The 17170-nt window shown below is 45.7% G+C and overlaps 1 protein-coding gene across 3 annotated transcripts in view; it reads right to left on the bottom strand.

Annotated features, from left to right (window-relative positions):
• Window positions 1–1276: 1276 nt before the first annotated feature.
• FARS2 (phenylalanyl-tRNA synthetase 2, mitochondrial) overlaps window positions 1277–17170 on the bottom strand; it is a 521140-nt gene continuing 505246 nt past the window's right edge. For 2 of the 3 annotated variants that reach the window (XM_025382276.1, XM_025382274.1), the window contains one exon: window positions 1278–1570. In XM_025382276.1, coding sequence (XP_025238061.1) covers window positions 1432–1570 — 139 coding nt within the window. In that variant the 3' untranslated portion in view covers window positions 1278–1431. Of the gene's footprint in view, window positions 1571–17170 lie in introns of all 3 variants that reach the window. The other variant, XM_025382275.1, reaches the window with a different exon arrangement.

The raw sequence follows: 17170 nt of genomic DNA, 5'->3' as shown, positions 1-17170 counted from the left end.
CCTAGGGGTGTAGTATGCTATACTGTTTAGGTTTGTATGAGTACATTCCATGGTGTTTACACAATGACAAAATCACCTATGACACATTTCTCAGAATGTTTCGCTGTCCATAGGTGACGTGTGACTGTATTTGACAAATATTGCTCAGATTCTGGGCCACAGGGCAGCATCATGGTTTTGCATTTTATATACCTAGTTTGCTTTCTTTAAGAACATTAATAAACGCCTAATCAGTCACGGGGATGAAGGGACATCTTGAAGGGCAGCCTGAGGCCGAATCAGAAATGGCCTGCTGGCAAACGCCACGGAAGAGGAAATCACTGTCACACTGTGCCTTCCCACTCAGACCCAGTCACTTGGGGAACTGTACCTGTAGGCCCTGAAACCCCAGACAGCGGTTTGGTTCCAGGACTGGCTGTGGGACTTGGGGTATGGCTTCCTCAATTCCCTTAAAAATCCAAGGGAAGAGTCCAAATTAATCACATGGTAAGATGACATTAAAGCTGTTCCTTCCCTTAGGAAAGCAGCTGCCTACCCCCATGCCGCTAGCTGATAATGGCCACTCCTCATCAAATATTTATCCCGGCGCTTGCAGCCCTCCATCAGCCTCTAGCATCATGCCAGGGGTGGAAGCTGATTATTAAAACTGGTCATGAATGAGGCAGGCAGACTACAAAGTGCCTGGGATGGAAAGGAGGGGACATCAAAGCCCCATATTCTTCCTTAAAGGTCGCCTTCTGGAAGTGGAGGCTGCCTGCTGGGAAAACTTGAAGGGAGTTTGAGGACCTGTGCCTCCAAGACTCGGGCAGCTCTCGCCTCTTTCCTTCCTCTCCAGTGCGGCGAAAGGCAGCTAAGCCCAAGTCCTGGGGCCAGAGGCCTGACTCCAAGCCATGGGTTTATGAAAAGCAAATAGATATCCTGCCCTGGCTCAAAGATGCAACTCCCTTCACATTCAAGGGGAGCGCTGGCATTTCATTAGTGTCCTCTTTGAAGGCTGCCCTTTGCAAAACTGAAAAAGAAGAGAAGGGAGGAAGGAATGGAAGCTGATTCAAAAAGCTTCCTGTATTGTATCTGGAATTTCTGATGTCCCTCTGTGTGGCTTCACTCATTACATGGGTGGAAGAGCCTGTCAGGCAAGAAATCATGCCTGGTGCTTAATGGAACCCAGGGACCAATTAACCATACTGAGCACCAATGCCAGTGGGCAGAGCACTTCTAAAAGGAATAGGAAAAGACCATCCCTCTTTCCCCAAATAAAAGACAAATGCTATGTCAACAGCTTTTCAAGAGTGATCTTTTATTTTGTGAAAGTCCTAAGACTGATCCATTTATCAAAAGATGATTGATGCCCCAGTTCACAAACCGTATCTTTTTCTCTTTCAGCAAATCCTGGAGCCCCAAGAGGGCTGCAGCCTGGGTGAAGTGGTGACATCAGAACCTGCCCTCCACGCCCAGCCGCTGGACTACAGCCTCCTGCAAGGCCTGGTGGATGTGCCTGACCTCTCTCTGGGACAAAGTCCGTTCCATGTGGCGGTAGGTGATGCGGTAGCAGTGGCTGGTCTTGTGCGTCCTGTAGAGAGGAAGAGAACACAGGTGAGTGTGGGATGAACGAGGCTGTGCCTGAAGGAGCAGTGTGGCTTGCCCTGGCCAGATCTCCCCAACTGCAGTGGAGAACTGAGGTTGGGATCCAGGTACCACTTACTGCTAATAATCTGCATCTTTTACAGGGGGAGAAGGTGATAGTCAGGGAAACATTAACTTGACTAAAGGAGGCTGCTGGTTTCCACTGGACTGGATGTATCAAAGTCCCCTGGGAAGGACGCTGACAAATTTGATTTCCTAGGCCACACTCCGGAGATTTGGATTCAGCAGGTGGGAGGTGGGACCTGGGCTTCTAAGCCTGTCCCAGGTTCCCCACGTGATTCTAACAAGCAGACAGGGTCAGGGGTCAACCCAAGTGTGCCTCCTTCATGTCATGGAAGGTAACTGTGTTTGTGAGGCACATTGCAGTATCAGCAAGGCTTGAGGTAAGGCTGAGGGACTCACTCTCTCAGCACCCCTGTTGGCAGTCCAGGAAGCATACAGGCCATATATGCCATGTATGTGCTGTGTAGACAATTACTTTAGTCTCTCCTTTACGACATAGGTGTTGACTTGGCTTGCATGGAACAGCTGAGTAATTCTGGAATACGTGGAGAGGACAGCAGTAGGGCCTTCTATTTGCATGGCAGGTGCTAAGACACACTGGTCAGTTGATCTCATGAGAAAGACCCCTGGACCATGAACTAGCAGGCCTGGCCCTGTCCCCAACCTGCCTCTCACTGGCTGTGTGGCTGGGTGTCTGACATCTCACCATCTCTGAATGCTCACATTTCTCTTCTATACAATAAGGGGACCTGGTCAACTTCAGAGCCACACAAATTCCTCTTTTCCCACCGGCAGCAGCAGCAGCAGCAGCAACAACAACAACAACAACAACAACAACAACAGAGGCAACCTAATCCCTTCTTGGCCTTAGGGGAGGAAACGGAAACAAAGTGAGGGCTCCCAGGCAGATTCCTTTCATGATGCCGTCAACCAGCCCTTAGCCTAGTCAGGGAGACGCCATGTGCTTTCTGGCAGGTGAGACAGGGCTGGGCCTTCAGTAATACCAGGGTCTTGAACAAATGGGCTTCTGGTGGAGCTGGCACCTGGGCCACTCCCACATAATCACGGGAAACTGGTAGTCCCATTGATGCCACCTGAGTCCAGAGCCTTTGCTTCCAGGGGCCTCCCGACGCTTCATGGATTGCTCTCACTGGGTTCTCTCCTCTTTCCTCTCCCTCTCCCTCATCTGAATGCCAGAGCCCTTGGCTGGGCAGAATATGCCTGGTGCGTGAGAGTCTGCCTCGGTCCTGGCCTCCCTAGTCTGCCCCTTCACCTCCCCTTCCAGTGTCTCCTCCCCTCTCCCCCGCTCTGGCTTGGTCATCTTTGTCATGCTTTTGTCCTTCCACTTTCAGGGAGGATAAGCTGCTACACTGTGCCTCACAGGGTTATGTGCATTTCAGCCAAGTATGCAGCCCCCATTTGGATCAAGCCACAGGAGGAAGTTACCACTGAGGGGCTGCGATAGGCAAGCTGGGCTGGGGAAGGAAGTTTTCTTTAGGGACTTCCTGGGGATTCCCGATAGCACATGGAGGCCTGCCCCATTCCCTCACCCAGTGTCAGCTGCCTGCTTTAGACCAAGGGAGAAATCAAATCCTCTCCCCACCTGGCTCCTTCTTTTTCAGTCCAGCTCAGGCCAATGGCTCTGCTCTGTGGACATTCCTCTGGGGTGGGGACCCTGACTCCTGGGGGAGGCACTGCTGCTCAAAGTGCCCCAAGGACCTCCCACAAAGTAGTCGTCTTTTCTCCTCACTCTCTGCTCCTAACAAGAGTACTCCAGGTACCATGCCCACCTAAGCCTTTCAGGCACCAAAATGCAGCGTGACATAAAACCTGGCTCTGAGAGGAAAACAGAGGCTCTTCAGGAGTGGGAGCTTATGAAACCACATAGCCAAGACCCTGGCTGCCACCAGGTGCTGACCCATTCCATTCAAACTACAATTGTTCCATTTACAGTTACTTGTTTTTTGACAAGGGCATCAAGACCATTCAAGGGGGGAATGTCTTTTCAACAACTGGTACTGAGACAACGGGATATCTACATGCAAAAGAATGAAGTTGAATCCCTACCTCACACAACACACACAGACTAACTCAAAATATATTATATATCTCAATACAAGAGCTGAAACTATATCATCCTTAGAAGAAAACAGATGAGTAAATCTTCATGACCGCATAGACAAAACCTCCTTAGATGACACCAAAAGCACAGGTGAAAAAATAAAAAAAAAAGATAAGCTTGGAATTCATAAAAATTAGACATTTTCTTAATTCAAGGCATCAAGAAGGTGAAAAGGAACACACAGAATGGGAGAAGATATTTGCAAGTCATATACCTGATAAGGGATTTGTATCCAGAACATACAAAGAACTCTTACAACTCAACAATAAAATAGCCAACAACACAGTAAAAAAAGTACAAAAGATTTGAATAGACATTTCTGCAAAGATAAACAAATGGCCAACAAGCACATGAAAAAATGTTCAACTTCAGCCATCAGGGAAATGCAAATCAAAACCGCCATGAGATACCACTTCAGGCCCATTAGGATGCCCATTTTAAAAACAAAAGGAAAATAACAAGTATTGGAGAAGATATGGAGAAATCAGGGCCTGTTTAGAAATTGACAGGGCTCTGTAATTATAAAGTGCTAATTGGGTGTGAGGTGAAGGTATCATTGTGGCAACTGTTATCACATTGTATTTTTTCACTGGTTCACTCTGGTTCCTCCCAGCAGAAGAGCTGGTAATACGGCACCTCTAAAAGTTATTGCCAATTGAAGATGGATGGGAAAAAATCTGTTTTCCTATTTCTATGCACTCAGAAAAAGGTCTCTATAAGGATTCTTGGGATTCAAATAGCTTATACAGAGCATTTTGATGAGTTAGGTGTAAATGATTCATAAATACGTGGATTATGAGATAAATTCTCATAATACATAGATATGAGAGAAATACTATTTAGCAGAATGTTTGTTTGGTGATTCTGTTGAATTCAATAGAATCAAGTGAAAAGCAATCAGATTTGCCTTTTCCTAACATGAATGATGACAGAGAAGGCTTCCTTTTATTTTCCAGAAACTTCTGTGTGTAGCTTTCAGATGACAGGACATACTCCTGTCTTCCTTTGTCATGTTGGAGAGCTGAGAGAATGGAGCTGGCAAGTGGTCGGGGTGGAGGACCCCAGTCTCTCATTCTTGAAGAGTCTCCCCAGGAAAGCCACAGGCACATGGAGCTGAAGATTCTTGGAGCTCATCAGTGAACAGGTAAGAAAACTGATTCCTCAAGTGAAAGATGTCCTCAGCAACCAACCCCAAGTGTCTGGACTCTCCTTCTGCTGGTTCTTTTACATCACCCAATGCAGTCTCTTTTAGACCAAAAGCTTTTCAGTCTTCCATCTGCCGTGACCTACACTGTCTCTCGGTAACAGCGGCAGCAGCAACAGCAAACATTTATGCAACAGTTTTGTATACCAGGTACTGTTCTGAGGCATTCACGTACACCGCCTCTTTTAAGTATCACGACCTCATTGAGTAAACAGCATTACTGACCCATTATACAGATGAGGAAACTGAGGCACAAAGAGCATAAGTAACTTACCGATGCTCACACAGCTAATAAGAAAGTGGCAGGGCTGGATTCAAAGCTAAGCAATCTGGTGGGAATGTACAAGCCACAGTATGGTGGTTCCTCAAAAAGTTAAACACAGAATTACCACATAATCCAGCAATTCTACTCCTAGGAATATATCCTAGAGAACTGACAGCATGTGTTGAAACAAAAACCTGGCCAAGAACGTTCATAGCAGTGTTATTGACAACTGCCAAAAGATGAAAATGTCCATTAATATCTGTATGGACTGGCCGGGCACGGTGGCTCACGCCTGTAATCTCAGCACTTTGGGAGGCCGAGACAGGTGGATCACTTGAGGTCAGGAGTTCGAGACCAGCCTGGCCAACATGGTGAAACCCCAACTCTACTAAAAATACAAAAATTAGTCAGGTGTGGTGGAGGGCGCCTGTAATTCCAGCTACTTGGGAGGCTGAGGCACGAGAATCGCTTGAATCCTGGAGGTGGAGATTGCAGTGAGCGGAGATCCCTCCACTGCACTCCATCCGGGGCAACAGAGTGAGACTCAGTCTGAAAAACAATTTTTTTTGGATGGATTAACAAAATGTGGTATATCCACACAATGGAATATTATTTAGCCATCAAAACGAATGAAGTACTGATACAGGGATAGATACTAGATGGATTGTGGATGAACCTCAAGAATGGAAGTGAAGAAAGCCAGATGCAATAGAGCACATATTATACAATTCCATTTATAGAAGATATCCAGAAAAGGGGAATCTATAGAGATAGAAGGCAGACTGATGGTTACCAGGGGTCGTAGGGAGAGACTGCCTCATAGGGATATGGTTTTCCTTTGGGGTGATGACATATTTTGAAACTAGATAGAGGTGATGGTTGCACAACACTGTTCTTATTTAGTATACTAAATACCACTGAATTGTACGCTTTAAAAAATGGTTAATGTTATGTAAATTTTTTCTCAATTAAAATAATAAAAACTAGGAAATCTGCTTTCAGAGCCCAGCTATTAACTGTCATCCTCTTCCTTTAATCCCAACGTCCTCTAAGAAGTGACAAGGTTTGCAAGTTATGGAGAAGAGTAATTTCTTTTAATTGTGCTGTTAAAAAAAAGACGGAATGAGCCCATGCTCCTCTCTGGTTCTGCCGTTCCACCAACAACAGAGGGCACAGCTGGAGAGGAAGAATGACTGTGAGTGGGGGGGCTGTGCCTGGCGCACAGATGCTTTAATGTCTTTCCTGCTTAAAGGGGCATTAAGAGGTGGTCTGGGAAGCCAGACAGCTGGCTGGGAAAATGAGAGGGCTGCAAGGGTAAGAAAGGAAGGGTAAGAGCATGGGGCCAGGGTGGGCACCACGAGGTTGCCACTGCCCCTCCCAACTCATGCAGGTACACTCATCAGGACAAGAAACCTGCCCCGAAAGGAGAGAACAGGCTGCGCTGACTACCTGGAGTTTTAGAGGCAAATAAAAGTTCCCTTTTATGTACTTCACAGCTTCTACTCATAGGCAAAGTAAACGAGATTGCCCATGACTGAGTCTGAGAGGTCAAATTCCATTATAAGGAGTTTGAAGAGAGATTCTAAAAAAATTTTTTTTGGTGCTACAATTTCATTGCATTGGGGTATTGGCTAAAATGAGTTGGTCACTGGATACAGTTTGAATTTTTGAAAGATTTTGGTATAGGAATCTTAGAATGTTTGAACCTCTGGGGCTTCGATTGTCACCAGTTTATTCATAGATTCCTTTAGTTATTCAACAAACAGCATGTTCCAGTCACTGGGCTGGACACAGATAAGCACATGAAGGGGATCCAGTATCTGCCCGCAACCAGCTCACATCCGGGAGTTAGCAGCCTGCTGAGGTCCTGCAGCAACCCAGGAGCCGGCTGAGCAGAGGACCGTCCCCGAGTACGCCCATGACAGCAGGAGGGGCTGGTACTTGCTTGGCAGTGAAGTCAGCCACATCTCACCCCACGTGGAACCTCATGTTCTCCTGAGATTTGCTCTTCAGTACATGATTTTTCCCACCTCCCCGAGAACACTGACACGCACGGTTTGTCTAGTACAGTGCGGCACTACAGGGCGCACCAGAGGGCTTCAGATTATCCTGCCTGCTAGGAGCTTACCTCTTGAGAGGGGCAAACAGAATATAAGACAGCCCACGCTCCCTGCCATTGGCAGGTGATGAACGATGCCATGGCACATGCTGCGCCCAGGGCCCACCTCTTCCACTCTCCCACTGCCGCCCATCAGCTCCCCTTCTGAGAGACTCAGCCTGGCTCTGGAAGCTGGAGACATGACTCAAACTTATCCTGAACCTTACTTTCACTTGGATCCTGGTCCCTGCTCCAGTGTGACTGCCACCTAACTTTACCATCCTGTACAAGAGTAGCTGCTTGTGTGGAAGCCGAGAGCCAGGGCCAGAGGGGCAGCCCCGCGTGGGCCGATGGGAGAGCTGGGCTGGACAGCAGAATGCAACACCACGGAGCGGATGGCGAATTTTGATGCCGCCTCCTACCGGAGCCCTTGGACCAAAGACAAGGATGTACAGGTGCTCAGTATAGTCAAGGCTGGATCTGTGAAGCATTCTCAAAACTATAAATGTTAAAAGGGGTCCCTCCCCAGCGCTTTTTTTTTTTCCTGATCAACTTAAGTGATACAACTAACAAGTACCAAAAGTACTGCCAAGAGCGTCACTGCTCTCCAGTTCAAAGTGTGCCAAGAGGAGATTTTCCAAAGAGCTCAGGGCTCTCAAGCCTTACTGGAAAGCTGGCACAAAGGGTCAGAGTGTTAGCGAGGGTTGGAATTCCTCTATCATACAACCCCTTGGTTTACCCTGGCAACCAAACAGGCTCTGAACTCAAAATAAAACCTTTCCAGGGGATCCAGCCAAATCCCAGCTCCTGCAACATCCACAATAGTCTGCTTCTCCATCTGTGACAGAGCAGCGACTTCATGTTCTTGGATGATGCGCTCGCCACCTCCCAGAATAGATCACATACGACCAGCAGTCACTGCAGCTGCCATCTATTCATGCAGGGATTACTCAACAGGAGAGAAGATGCTGTCACGGGGCAGCTTCCATTTTCAGAGTAACAAACACTGGGTTTCCCCGGCTCACTCCTCATCTGTCTCCTGCTTTTCTGATGCAGAAGCTCAGTCTGGAGCTGCCCACGTCAGAGGCACGGTGCATGGCTGTGAGGGTCAATACACGCAACGCTTTAGTGGGTGGGGCTGGACTTGGGCAAGAGGCACAGTATGGCAGGAGGAGGAGGAGGAAGTAAGGACAAATTCCATGGCCTCTCCTGAAAATATAGAACTGAATGGGCATGGTGGAGTGGAGAACCAGAGTTTGCAGCCAGAGAAACTGGGTTCTAATTCCCGCTCTGCCCTTTGCTATCTGTGCGACGCTGGGCAGTTTACATCACCCTTCTTGCCTCAAAAACTCCATCTGCAGGGTGAGCGAACAAAACTTGCTTTCCAGGGTCTGTGAAGGCTGAATGAGGGGGCATGGAGAGTATTAATACAGAGCCAGCCACCCAGAGTAGGCGCTGAATACCTACGCACCCGCCCCATCTTCCTCCTTTACTCCTGTGGCTTACTGGAGAGTGGAATGAAACTGCGGGGGCGAGGGACTTGTATTTCTTCTGTTTCTTTTACTCTCGTCTGGGTTTGGACTCTGACTTTGGACTGAGGATGGGAAGATTCCTTCCCATGGAGCACGAATGCATTAGTTAGCTTTGGCTGCATCAGTGAAGTGAGGAGTGGAAGTCAGATCGGGCAGGATTTAAATAAGTGGTCTGGAAACTAAGTAAATCATTTTCCCCCTTTACCTTCCCTATGTTTTTTTAAAACAAAAAACAAAAACAAAAACAAAACAAAAGGGAAGAGAGGATGAAATTCTGATCATGAGACTTAGGGTCTGATGACTCTATATGGCTTTCCTAATGAACTGCTCTGGGCTTAATGCAAGAGGAGGACACAGGCCTGGGAGGCAGGAGGCCCGGGTGCCAGCCCAGGCTCCCGTGATGACTGTGTGAGTCTGGGTGAGTCATTTAACCTCTACTGGCCTCATTTTCGCCCCCAATGACAGGGGTGGAATAAACAGGCTCTGAGGCTCCTTCTGGCTCTAGAATCCCAGGAGTCACCTCAGAAGACAGAAGAGATCCTTTTATTTTTATGTATTTATTTATTTGAGACATGGTCTTGCTCTGTCACCCAGGCCAGAGTGCAGTGGCACAGTGACACAATCACGGCTCACTGCAGCCTCGACCTTCTGGGCTTAAGCGATCCTTCCACCTCAGCCTCCTGAATAGCTGGGACCACAGGCGTGCACCACCACGCCTGGTTAATTTTTTGTAGAGACAGGGTCTCGCTATGTTGCCCAGGCCAATCTCAAACTCCTAGGCTCAAGCAATACTCCAGCATTCCCAGAGCCTGCACAGGAAGAAAGGGCAAGGCTAGGATGGGTCCGTGATACGAGCGATGAGAGCCAGTGGGAAGCATGCTGGCCTAATGAGGGCAGAGTGCAGCCTGGCAGGGCCCACTGAGAGAGCCGTCGTGCAGACCACGGGGCTCCAGCAGTAACAATGCTCTGGACACTTCTTCAGCCCCTCCATCTATTCCCTTTGTTATTTCGCAAATACCATCCACGCACTCCCCAGAGGAGGTTCTCCTCCTCGTTCTCAGAAGGGTCTGTCCTGGGCCTGACGCTCCTGTGGGGCCGTTCTGAGTGGTGCCTCCCCCAGCTCCCAGCCAGCAAACACCAATGTTGCCGCTCCCTGCTGCTGCTGCTGCTGCTGCTGTGCCTGTGATTTCCTCCCAGAGGGATTTCTGTTCCTCGGAGTCAGTCACTAGAAACCAGTCCAGATGGTTCCTCTGACAGTTATTGCCTTGGGAAAGACAACTCCAATCCAGGCCTTGATGGAGGCAGGGCCAGAGGCAGAGAGAGAGAGAGAGAGAAAGAGAGAAAGAGAGAAAGAGAGAGAGGGCCTCCCCCGCCAGGCCCAGCTCCTAGCCAGCACACGTCGGCAACGTAAGAGTTCCTTAGAGACACGCGTTTTGCAGGCAAGAAATGCTTTTTAACATCAAATACTCGCCAAGTCCTCAGGGATGTTTCAAAACACCCCCAGGTTTTTATTCCCATCACTCCCTGTGACTTCTCCTGGTACTTCCCAGTGAGTGTCTCCTGCCAAGCGCCTCCTGGGGGATGTGGCCGAGCTCCTTGGTCCTTGCGCGCATGTGTATATGAAAATAACTGCTCTGGGGAAATCTAACGGAATCTCTCATGGAGAGGCTTGGGATGCAGACGCGCCTAGCTCTGCCGCTTCTCAGTTACAGAGTCCTGGGCTGGTTCTTAATTTCTAGTCCAGGTTCTCCTTCTAGAATATAGATCATGAACTGACAAGAGCTTTGGAAGGAACTGAATGAAAAAAATATATAGGTAAAGTGTTAAGTGTTGTTCAGGTTAACAGTTAACAATTGGTATTATCATTCAGGTAGCTGAAGGCTATAGCGCCCTCTACTTTGGCCCACACAGAAAGACCTGAATGACCTTAGACAAATCATCTGAGCTTCAACCTCCTCGTCTGTTTGGATGGATCACTGATATGACGCAGGCTACGACACAGATGAACCATGAACACATGATGTCCAGTGATTATTACCAGAAATGCAAGGTGGGAACCCACATTATATTGAAAAGCAAAACAAAACAGGCAACAGCTCACTGGTGTGCACACAGCAGGGGGCTGCAATGAGTCTCACGTGACTGGCTTCTGCCCTCCCCGATGGAGCATCTTCATGATTTCATTAGCTTAGCAACGAAGATATCTTGCCTTGTATACAAATGACTTTTATTTTTTATTTTTTTAGATCCTCCACTCATAATGCTATGGCAGAGTCGGGCCATATTTAACACATTCTTTTCAACTATTCCATTATCTTCGAAACCATCTTTTTACATTTCTAACAAGAAGCAATGTCTCATTTTACACGGATTTCCAAAGCCCTGTGCTTTTCGTTTGTGTGGAAAATTTGGAAGAGATTTTATTTTTCTCTCTGGCTTAGTCTGCAGAGCCAAAGTCAACAGAGCTAACTTTAACCGTGTACTGTTACAAGGCAGCCTCCCAATCGTGTCGACGCTTTGGCGGCTGAGTCAGGTTACAGAAGATAAGACCTGTGTCAGGTGAAATGCTACGTTTCCAGCTCAAGCAACTGATCAGCACTGATTTGTTCTGTGCTGAGGTGGACACTGCAGGAGACACAAACAGGTAAACGAACTGCTTGATCGATCGATAAATATTCATGGAGTGGCTGTTCTGTGCATGACACAGTGGTAGTGTGAGGGGAACATGTATCTCAAAGTTACAGAAAGAAGGATTAGGCTATATTACAATCCACTTGGGGTCCATAAGACATTCATACCTGAAAAGACAGTCAACAGGATGAAGCTATCAATACTAAATGTTAAATCAATGGCATGGACCATAGACAACTTGGAGGTCAGCAAAGACTGGCAGAGGAGATGAGATTAGGTTTAGATGTTAAAGCACAAGTAGAATTTTAACAGGTGGAGAGAGAGTGCAGTCCAGTTGGCAAAACATCACCAGAGGTACTGGTGGCAAGGGGCATTCATTGTATTACTTTGCCTTCCATTTCAACAAAGATTTGCTGAGTATATGTTCCAGGTACAAATGGCCCAATGGGGACCTCTTCAGAGGGTGCATGACCTACTGAAAGAGGACAGGCTGTGTACAATCACCGTAGGAAGCTGGCTTTGGCCATGGCAAGTCCACAAAGTGGTTCGCCCTGCCCAGGAGCGATCAGAGCAGTTTCACAGACTGGCGCCAAGTGACCTGGTGATGAAAGGATGGGACATGACTTTGGCACGTGGTTAAGTGGTACAGAGGAAAAGCCCTTTCTGCAGAGGGCACAGAGAGAACTGTGAGCCTGCACAGACCAGTCCAAGCAGCAGCAAATAGTTGAGAGCAGCTGGTCTGCGTTTTCAGAGGGTGGAGTGCAGAAATCGGGTGGGATGCTGCAGGGAGGGGTGGGGTCACAGAAGAGGGCCTTATATTTCTGTTTGAGAAGGCGCAGCCAAAAATCCATCATTAAGCAAGCAACAGGCACAACTGGGCCCAGGATCAGGTCCTGCAAAGCCTCCTCTGAGAGGCTGGGATGACCTTGCTCTGAGTGGCTTCACTGCATACAGAGGCTAGCCTCCTGTTCACCTCAGGTCTCATTCTGGCAAATAAGAGAGAAACACTGAGATGTTAAAGGAATGGCACGGACCATAAACAAGTTGGAGGTCAGAAAGGACAGGCAGAGGACATGAGATTGTCGTGTCACCCATACGGTATTAAGAGCCACCTATCCAAGGAGTTCACTGCAGCATCACCCTCAACCCCCATTATTCATGAGTAGAATTACCTATGACTGTGTTATGTTGTAAAACTTTTCTTCAGTGACTAATGGAAGAAATAGGTTAATTACTTTAAGACTCAGTGTCAGTTAATTATGAAGGAATTACACATCGGTAAAGAGAAATTTGTATACATTTCCAATGACACTGTTATTCTGCAAATACCTTTGAGGGGAACTCTGGGTCTAATTAATTGCATCATCTCTTGACAAACAGTGAGAGATTGAAGGGAAGAGGGGCAAAACAGGGATTTGGCTGGCAGGATGCACCTCCTCCATCTATAATATTCTAGGCTGGAATATAGCAGTGATATCCTGATTAAAGATTCATCATACAAGTAATGTTCATGAAATCACAGACTCAAAGGTAAGGCACCAGAAGGGTCTTCTGGTCCATGCTTGAGCTTTTTCTGGCAGGCCTTATGTTGGATCCCTCGTGGGGCAGCCCATTCTATGCTCTGACAGTGCGGGCTCCCCGTATACTGAGCTGATGAGTGTGTCCTGTGTCTCTCCTCACATTCTTTCAAGGAGAGAGAAATCTTTGCTCTGCAGAGCATAAAGGCAGCAAGACAAGCAGCAAACAGGCTGAGGAGGTCAGACACTGGATTCTCAGCTTAGAGCTCCTCTTTGTAAGAGAAGAGAGTTGGTGCGAGTCCCTTCACGGCTCTAAGCCTAGGCATCCTGTTTTACAGTGGGGATTCCAGCTGCCTCACGGTGTGATCGAGAGTGCATAGGTTTTTAAGGCACTTTATAATTATAAATGACTAAATTTATCACCATAAAAGGGAGACTTCATTTTTGCAAATGGCCCAGCAACATTTAGAGCCAAAATTGGTGAGAGAAAGTAATCTAATTGATTAATATTCTATGTATGTTAAAAGAAGGCATAACCATAAAGTAACAAGATATGGTTCCTGATGTGGCTTATTATTGGGCCTATAAAAATTCTTTAAAAAAAAAGAACTGGCTGCATTACAGGCCTTCGCCATAGGCCACATGGAGGGTGCAGTGCTTGTCTGAATTCAGAAGTTGCTAGAATGTTTGTGCTTACTATTTCATAGCTGTATCACAGTTATGCTACATGTCTTGTGGATTCATTTTTACCTTCTAGGGAGAAACGTGACTATCCCATACCACCTCTTCACCTGAAGAGCTAACATGACAAACTGATGGAAACTCATCCTAGGTTCTATATGAAAACAAATTTTATGAAAACAAATTTTAAATTCCAAATATGCATAAAACTAAAGAAAGCTCTGGGTCTTGCCGTCACACAGTATTTGTAAAATTGAAGACATTTTGTTAATAGTAACTACAGCAACAATAGGGACAATGAACAATTATAAAGTTATGCAGCTTCTAGAGCCCTTGTACCCACGTGATCTCACTGGCTGTGATTGGAACAGCCATCCTGAGAGGCGGGCACTGTCACCTCCTATTGCAGAGGTGCACCCAAATAATAGGTGACAGAGGTGGGATTCCAATTTAGGCATGCAGCGGCCTCCAAAGCTATGCTCTTAATCCTGGCTAGAAAACATCGTCTGATGTTTGTGGCCAACGTCTCAGCTATATCCCACCTCAAAGCACTAGCAGGTTTCATAAGGCTGATCCCTTGATGAAACTTGAGGGAATAGCCTTAAAATAAACTTCCACAAAAAAGTAATTTTGCTTGGGGCAAGCGGGTTGGGTTGGGTTCAGGTGCACAGTTTTTTTGGAGGTCTGGCTATCTTTGCTACTTGGATAAATCTATGGACTCTCCAGGTCTCAATAAAACAGAAATGATGCTATTTGCTCCTAACTACTCCCTCAGTTAGGAAAAATTGAAGCCATGAGAGTGAAGCATTGTCAGCAACTTGGAACAAGTAAGTACTAATAAAGTAAAAGTCAGAGTCAATAAACTCTTTCAAAATCATATTGAGTTGCAGTTGTCCATTTCCAAACTTTGTGAAAAGAAGTGTTCTATTCTTGGTATTGTCTTACTTCAAAAAAAAAAAAAAAAAAAAAAAAAGATGTCAGGCTTACATTTCTAGTGCACTGGAGAGAAACATAATCAACTTTTTCAACTTGAAGTGTGTCTATTATGAATGCTTAGGGAGAATTTAATAAGACTGCCCATGGGTTAATTTCAAAGGCAAAATGTCAAGAGACTTCAATTATGGGCTTGGGGGGATTGTGAAACACTGTCATGCCTTGAAGAAGCTATTGATGTGGACAAACATTTTTAGGCCCCGTTGCTTCATGTTGAATTTTTTACTAGGCAAATAAATGAGCACAGGTTGGGCAGAGTGCGTTTTGGACAGATTGCTAAAACACATGATCAAAGAGTATGTCTGTCTCTTTCTCTACCACAACTTTTCCTATGTATGACAGTTAGTTTATAATAAGATAGTATGACTTAGAAGGTTCTAGAGTGATGCAGAATAAGATAAAATAAAGATTCTACTGCTACATATACCTGGATGTGCTGAATAACATTAATATGATTTTTTTTGACTCTGTGTCCCCACTTAAATCTCATGTTGAATTGTAAAGCCCCAGTGTTGGGGGAGGGATCTGATGGGAGGTGACTGGATGATGGGAACAAATTTCTCCCTTGCTGATCTTGTGATGGTGAGTTCTCATGAGATTTGGTTGTCTGAAAGTGTGTAGTGCTTCTCCCCTTGCTCTCTCTCTCTCTCATGCTCTGCCATGGTAAGGCATGTTTGCTTCCCCTTCCACCATGATTGTAAGTTTCCTGAGACCTCCTGGCCATGCTTCCTGTACAGCCCGCAGAACGGTGGGTCAATTAAACCTCTTTTCTTCATAAATTACCCAGTCTTGGGTAGTTCTTTATAGCAGTGTGAGAATGAACTAATACCATATGTAAGAGCAGTGACTTTCTAAAAAAAGTAGGTAGCTGAGGAGATAATAAGAAAGCAAGGGAAAAAAAATCTCCAGATGCAAAAAGTAAATAACACAAACCACAGCGGTAAGTACCCAATGCTGCAGCTACCTGGAGCAAAGACAGTATCCATTATTGTAACCTAGAGCTTAGATTTTAACCTTCACCTGAGAATGAAGGCTTTGGCCCACACGAACCAAGAAGTGGGAACTGAGATTCCTGCCCAGTGTGGGTATCCTAAAGGGTTGCCACCCTTGATGTAACAGCAGACTAGGGAAAACAAAACAAAACATATCCTTGGCACAGATTGGCAAAAAGGAATCTTATCTCTATCCGGATGTGAAGAACACGGAGAAGAAGCTTACCCTGAAAGTTAAAATTCTAGGTCTGTGTCTTATATGGATTTAGAGTTCAAAGTGTACAATACCTCAGATCCTAAAGCTGAGAAATTAACAAAACACTGGTCTTGGGAAGGTGCTAACCCTTGGAGAGTTGGCAGAAGAAAATGCAGAAACAGCACTGAGGAAAAGGCTGGCCACAGGGGATTGTCTCAGGATATGCTCCAATGAACATAACCTCAAGGCCCCAAATTACAGAACACATGAAGAAATAACCCATTATGTGCTAAACATAAAAGACAGAAGGATCAGTGTCCCAATGATTTCGGATATAAGAACAATCTAAAAAGTATTTAAATGATTGAAAATGAATTTAAACATTTAAGAATGTTTAAAATGCTTAAAGACATGAAAGAACCACATGAAAGACCATAATGAAAAAAAGAATAGCAGGGACACGGATGAAGCTGGAAAGTATCATTCTCAGCAAACTAACACAAGAACAGAAAACTAAACACTGTATGTTCTCACTCATAAATGGGAGATGAACAATGAGAACACATGGACACAGGGAGGAGAACATCACACACCAGGGCCTGCTGGGGGTTGGGGGGCTAGGGGAAGGATAGCATTAGGAGAAATACCTAATGTAGATGACGGGTTGATGGGTGCAGCAAACCACCATGGCACATGTATACCTATGTAACAAAACTGCACATTCTGCACATGTACCCCAGAACTTAAAGTATAATAAAAAAAAGACTTACATAAAAATGTATGGAAATAAAAATGTAATTTAAAAATGCGTCGCAGAGTTAAATGACAGATTAGACACAGCTGAATGGAGAATGAGTAAACTGGAAGACAACTCTGAGGAACTGTTTGGAATACAGTAGAGAGAAGGACAGAAATGGAAAACATAAAACAGGTTAAGAAACATGTAGAATACAATATGAGTATTAGAAGAATGTAGAGAGAACAAAGAGGCAATATCTAAAGAGACAATGACTGAGAGGTTTCCAGAATTAATGAACTCTTCAGACTCAGGAAACACAATAAAGTCCTGAATGGGGTTAAATTTTAAAAATCTGTATTAGTCACATTGTAATGAAACTGCAGAATACCCAAGATGAAGAGATGACCTTGGAAATAACTAGAGAAGAAAAACAGGACTTACAAAGCAACCACAAAGAAATAGCTTTCTCAGTAGCTACAAAGAGTTTAGGAGCCAATGGAATAATACCAAGAAAGTGTCAACCTATATCAATTATACCCAGCTAAGCTGTGAT

This window comes from Theropithecus gelada, chromosome 4, assembly GCF_003255815.1.
Source record: "Theropithecus gelada isolate Dixy chromosome 4, Tgel_1.0, whole genome shotgun sequence".
Taxonomy (NCBI): domain Eukaryota; kingdom Metazoa; phylum Chordata; class Mammalia; order Primates; family Cercopithecidae; genus Theropithecus; species Theropithecus gelada.
The sequence above is the reverse complement of the archived record's forward strand: the minus strand, read 5'-3'. Positions and strand labels throughout refer to the sequence as shown.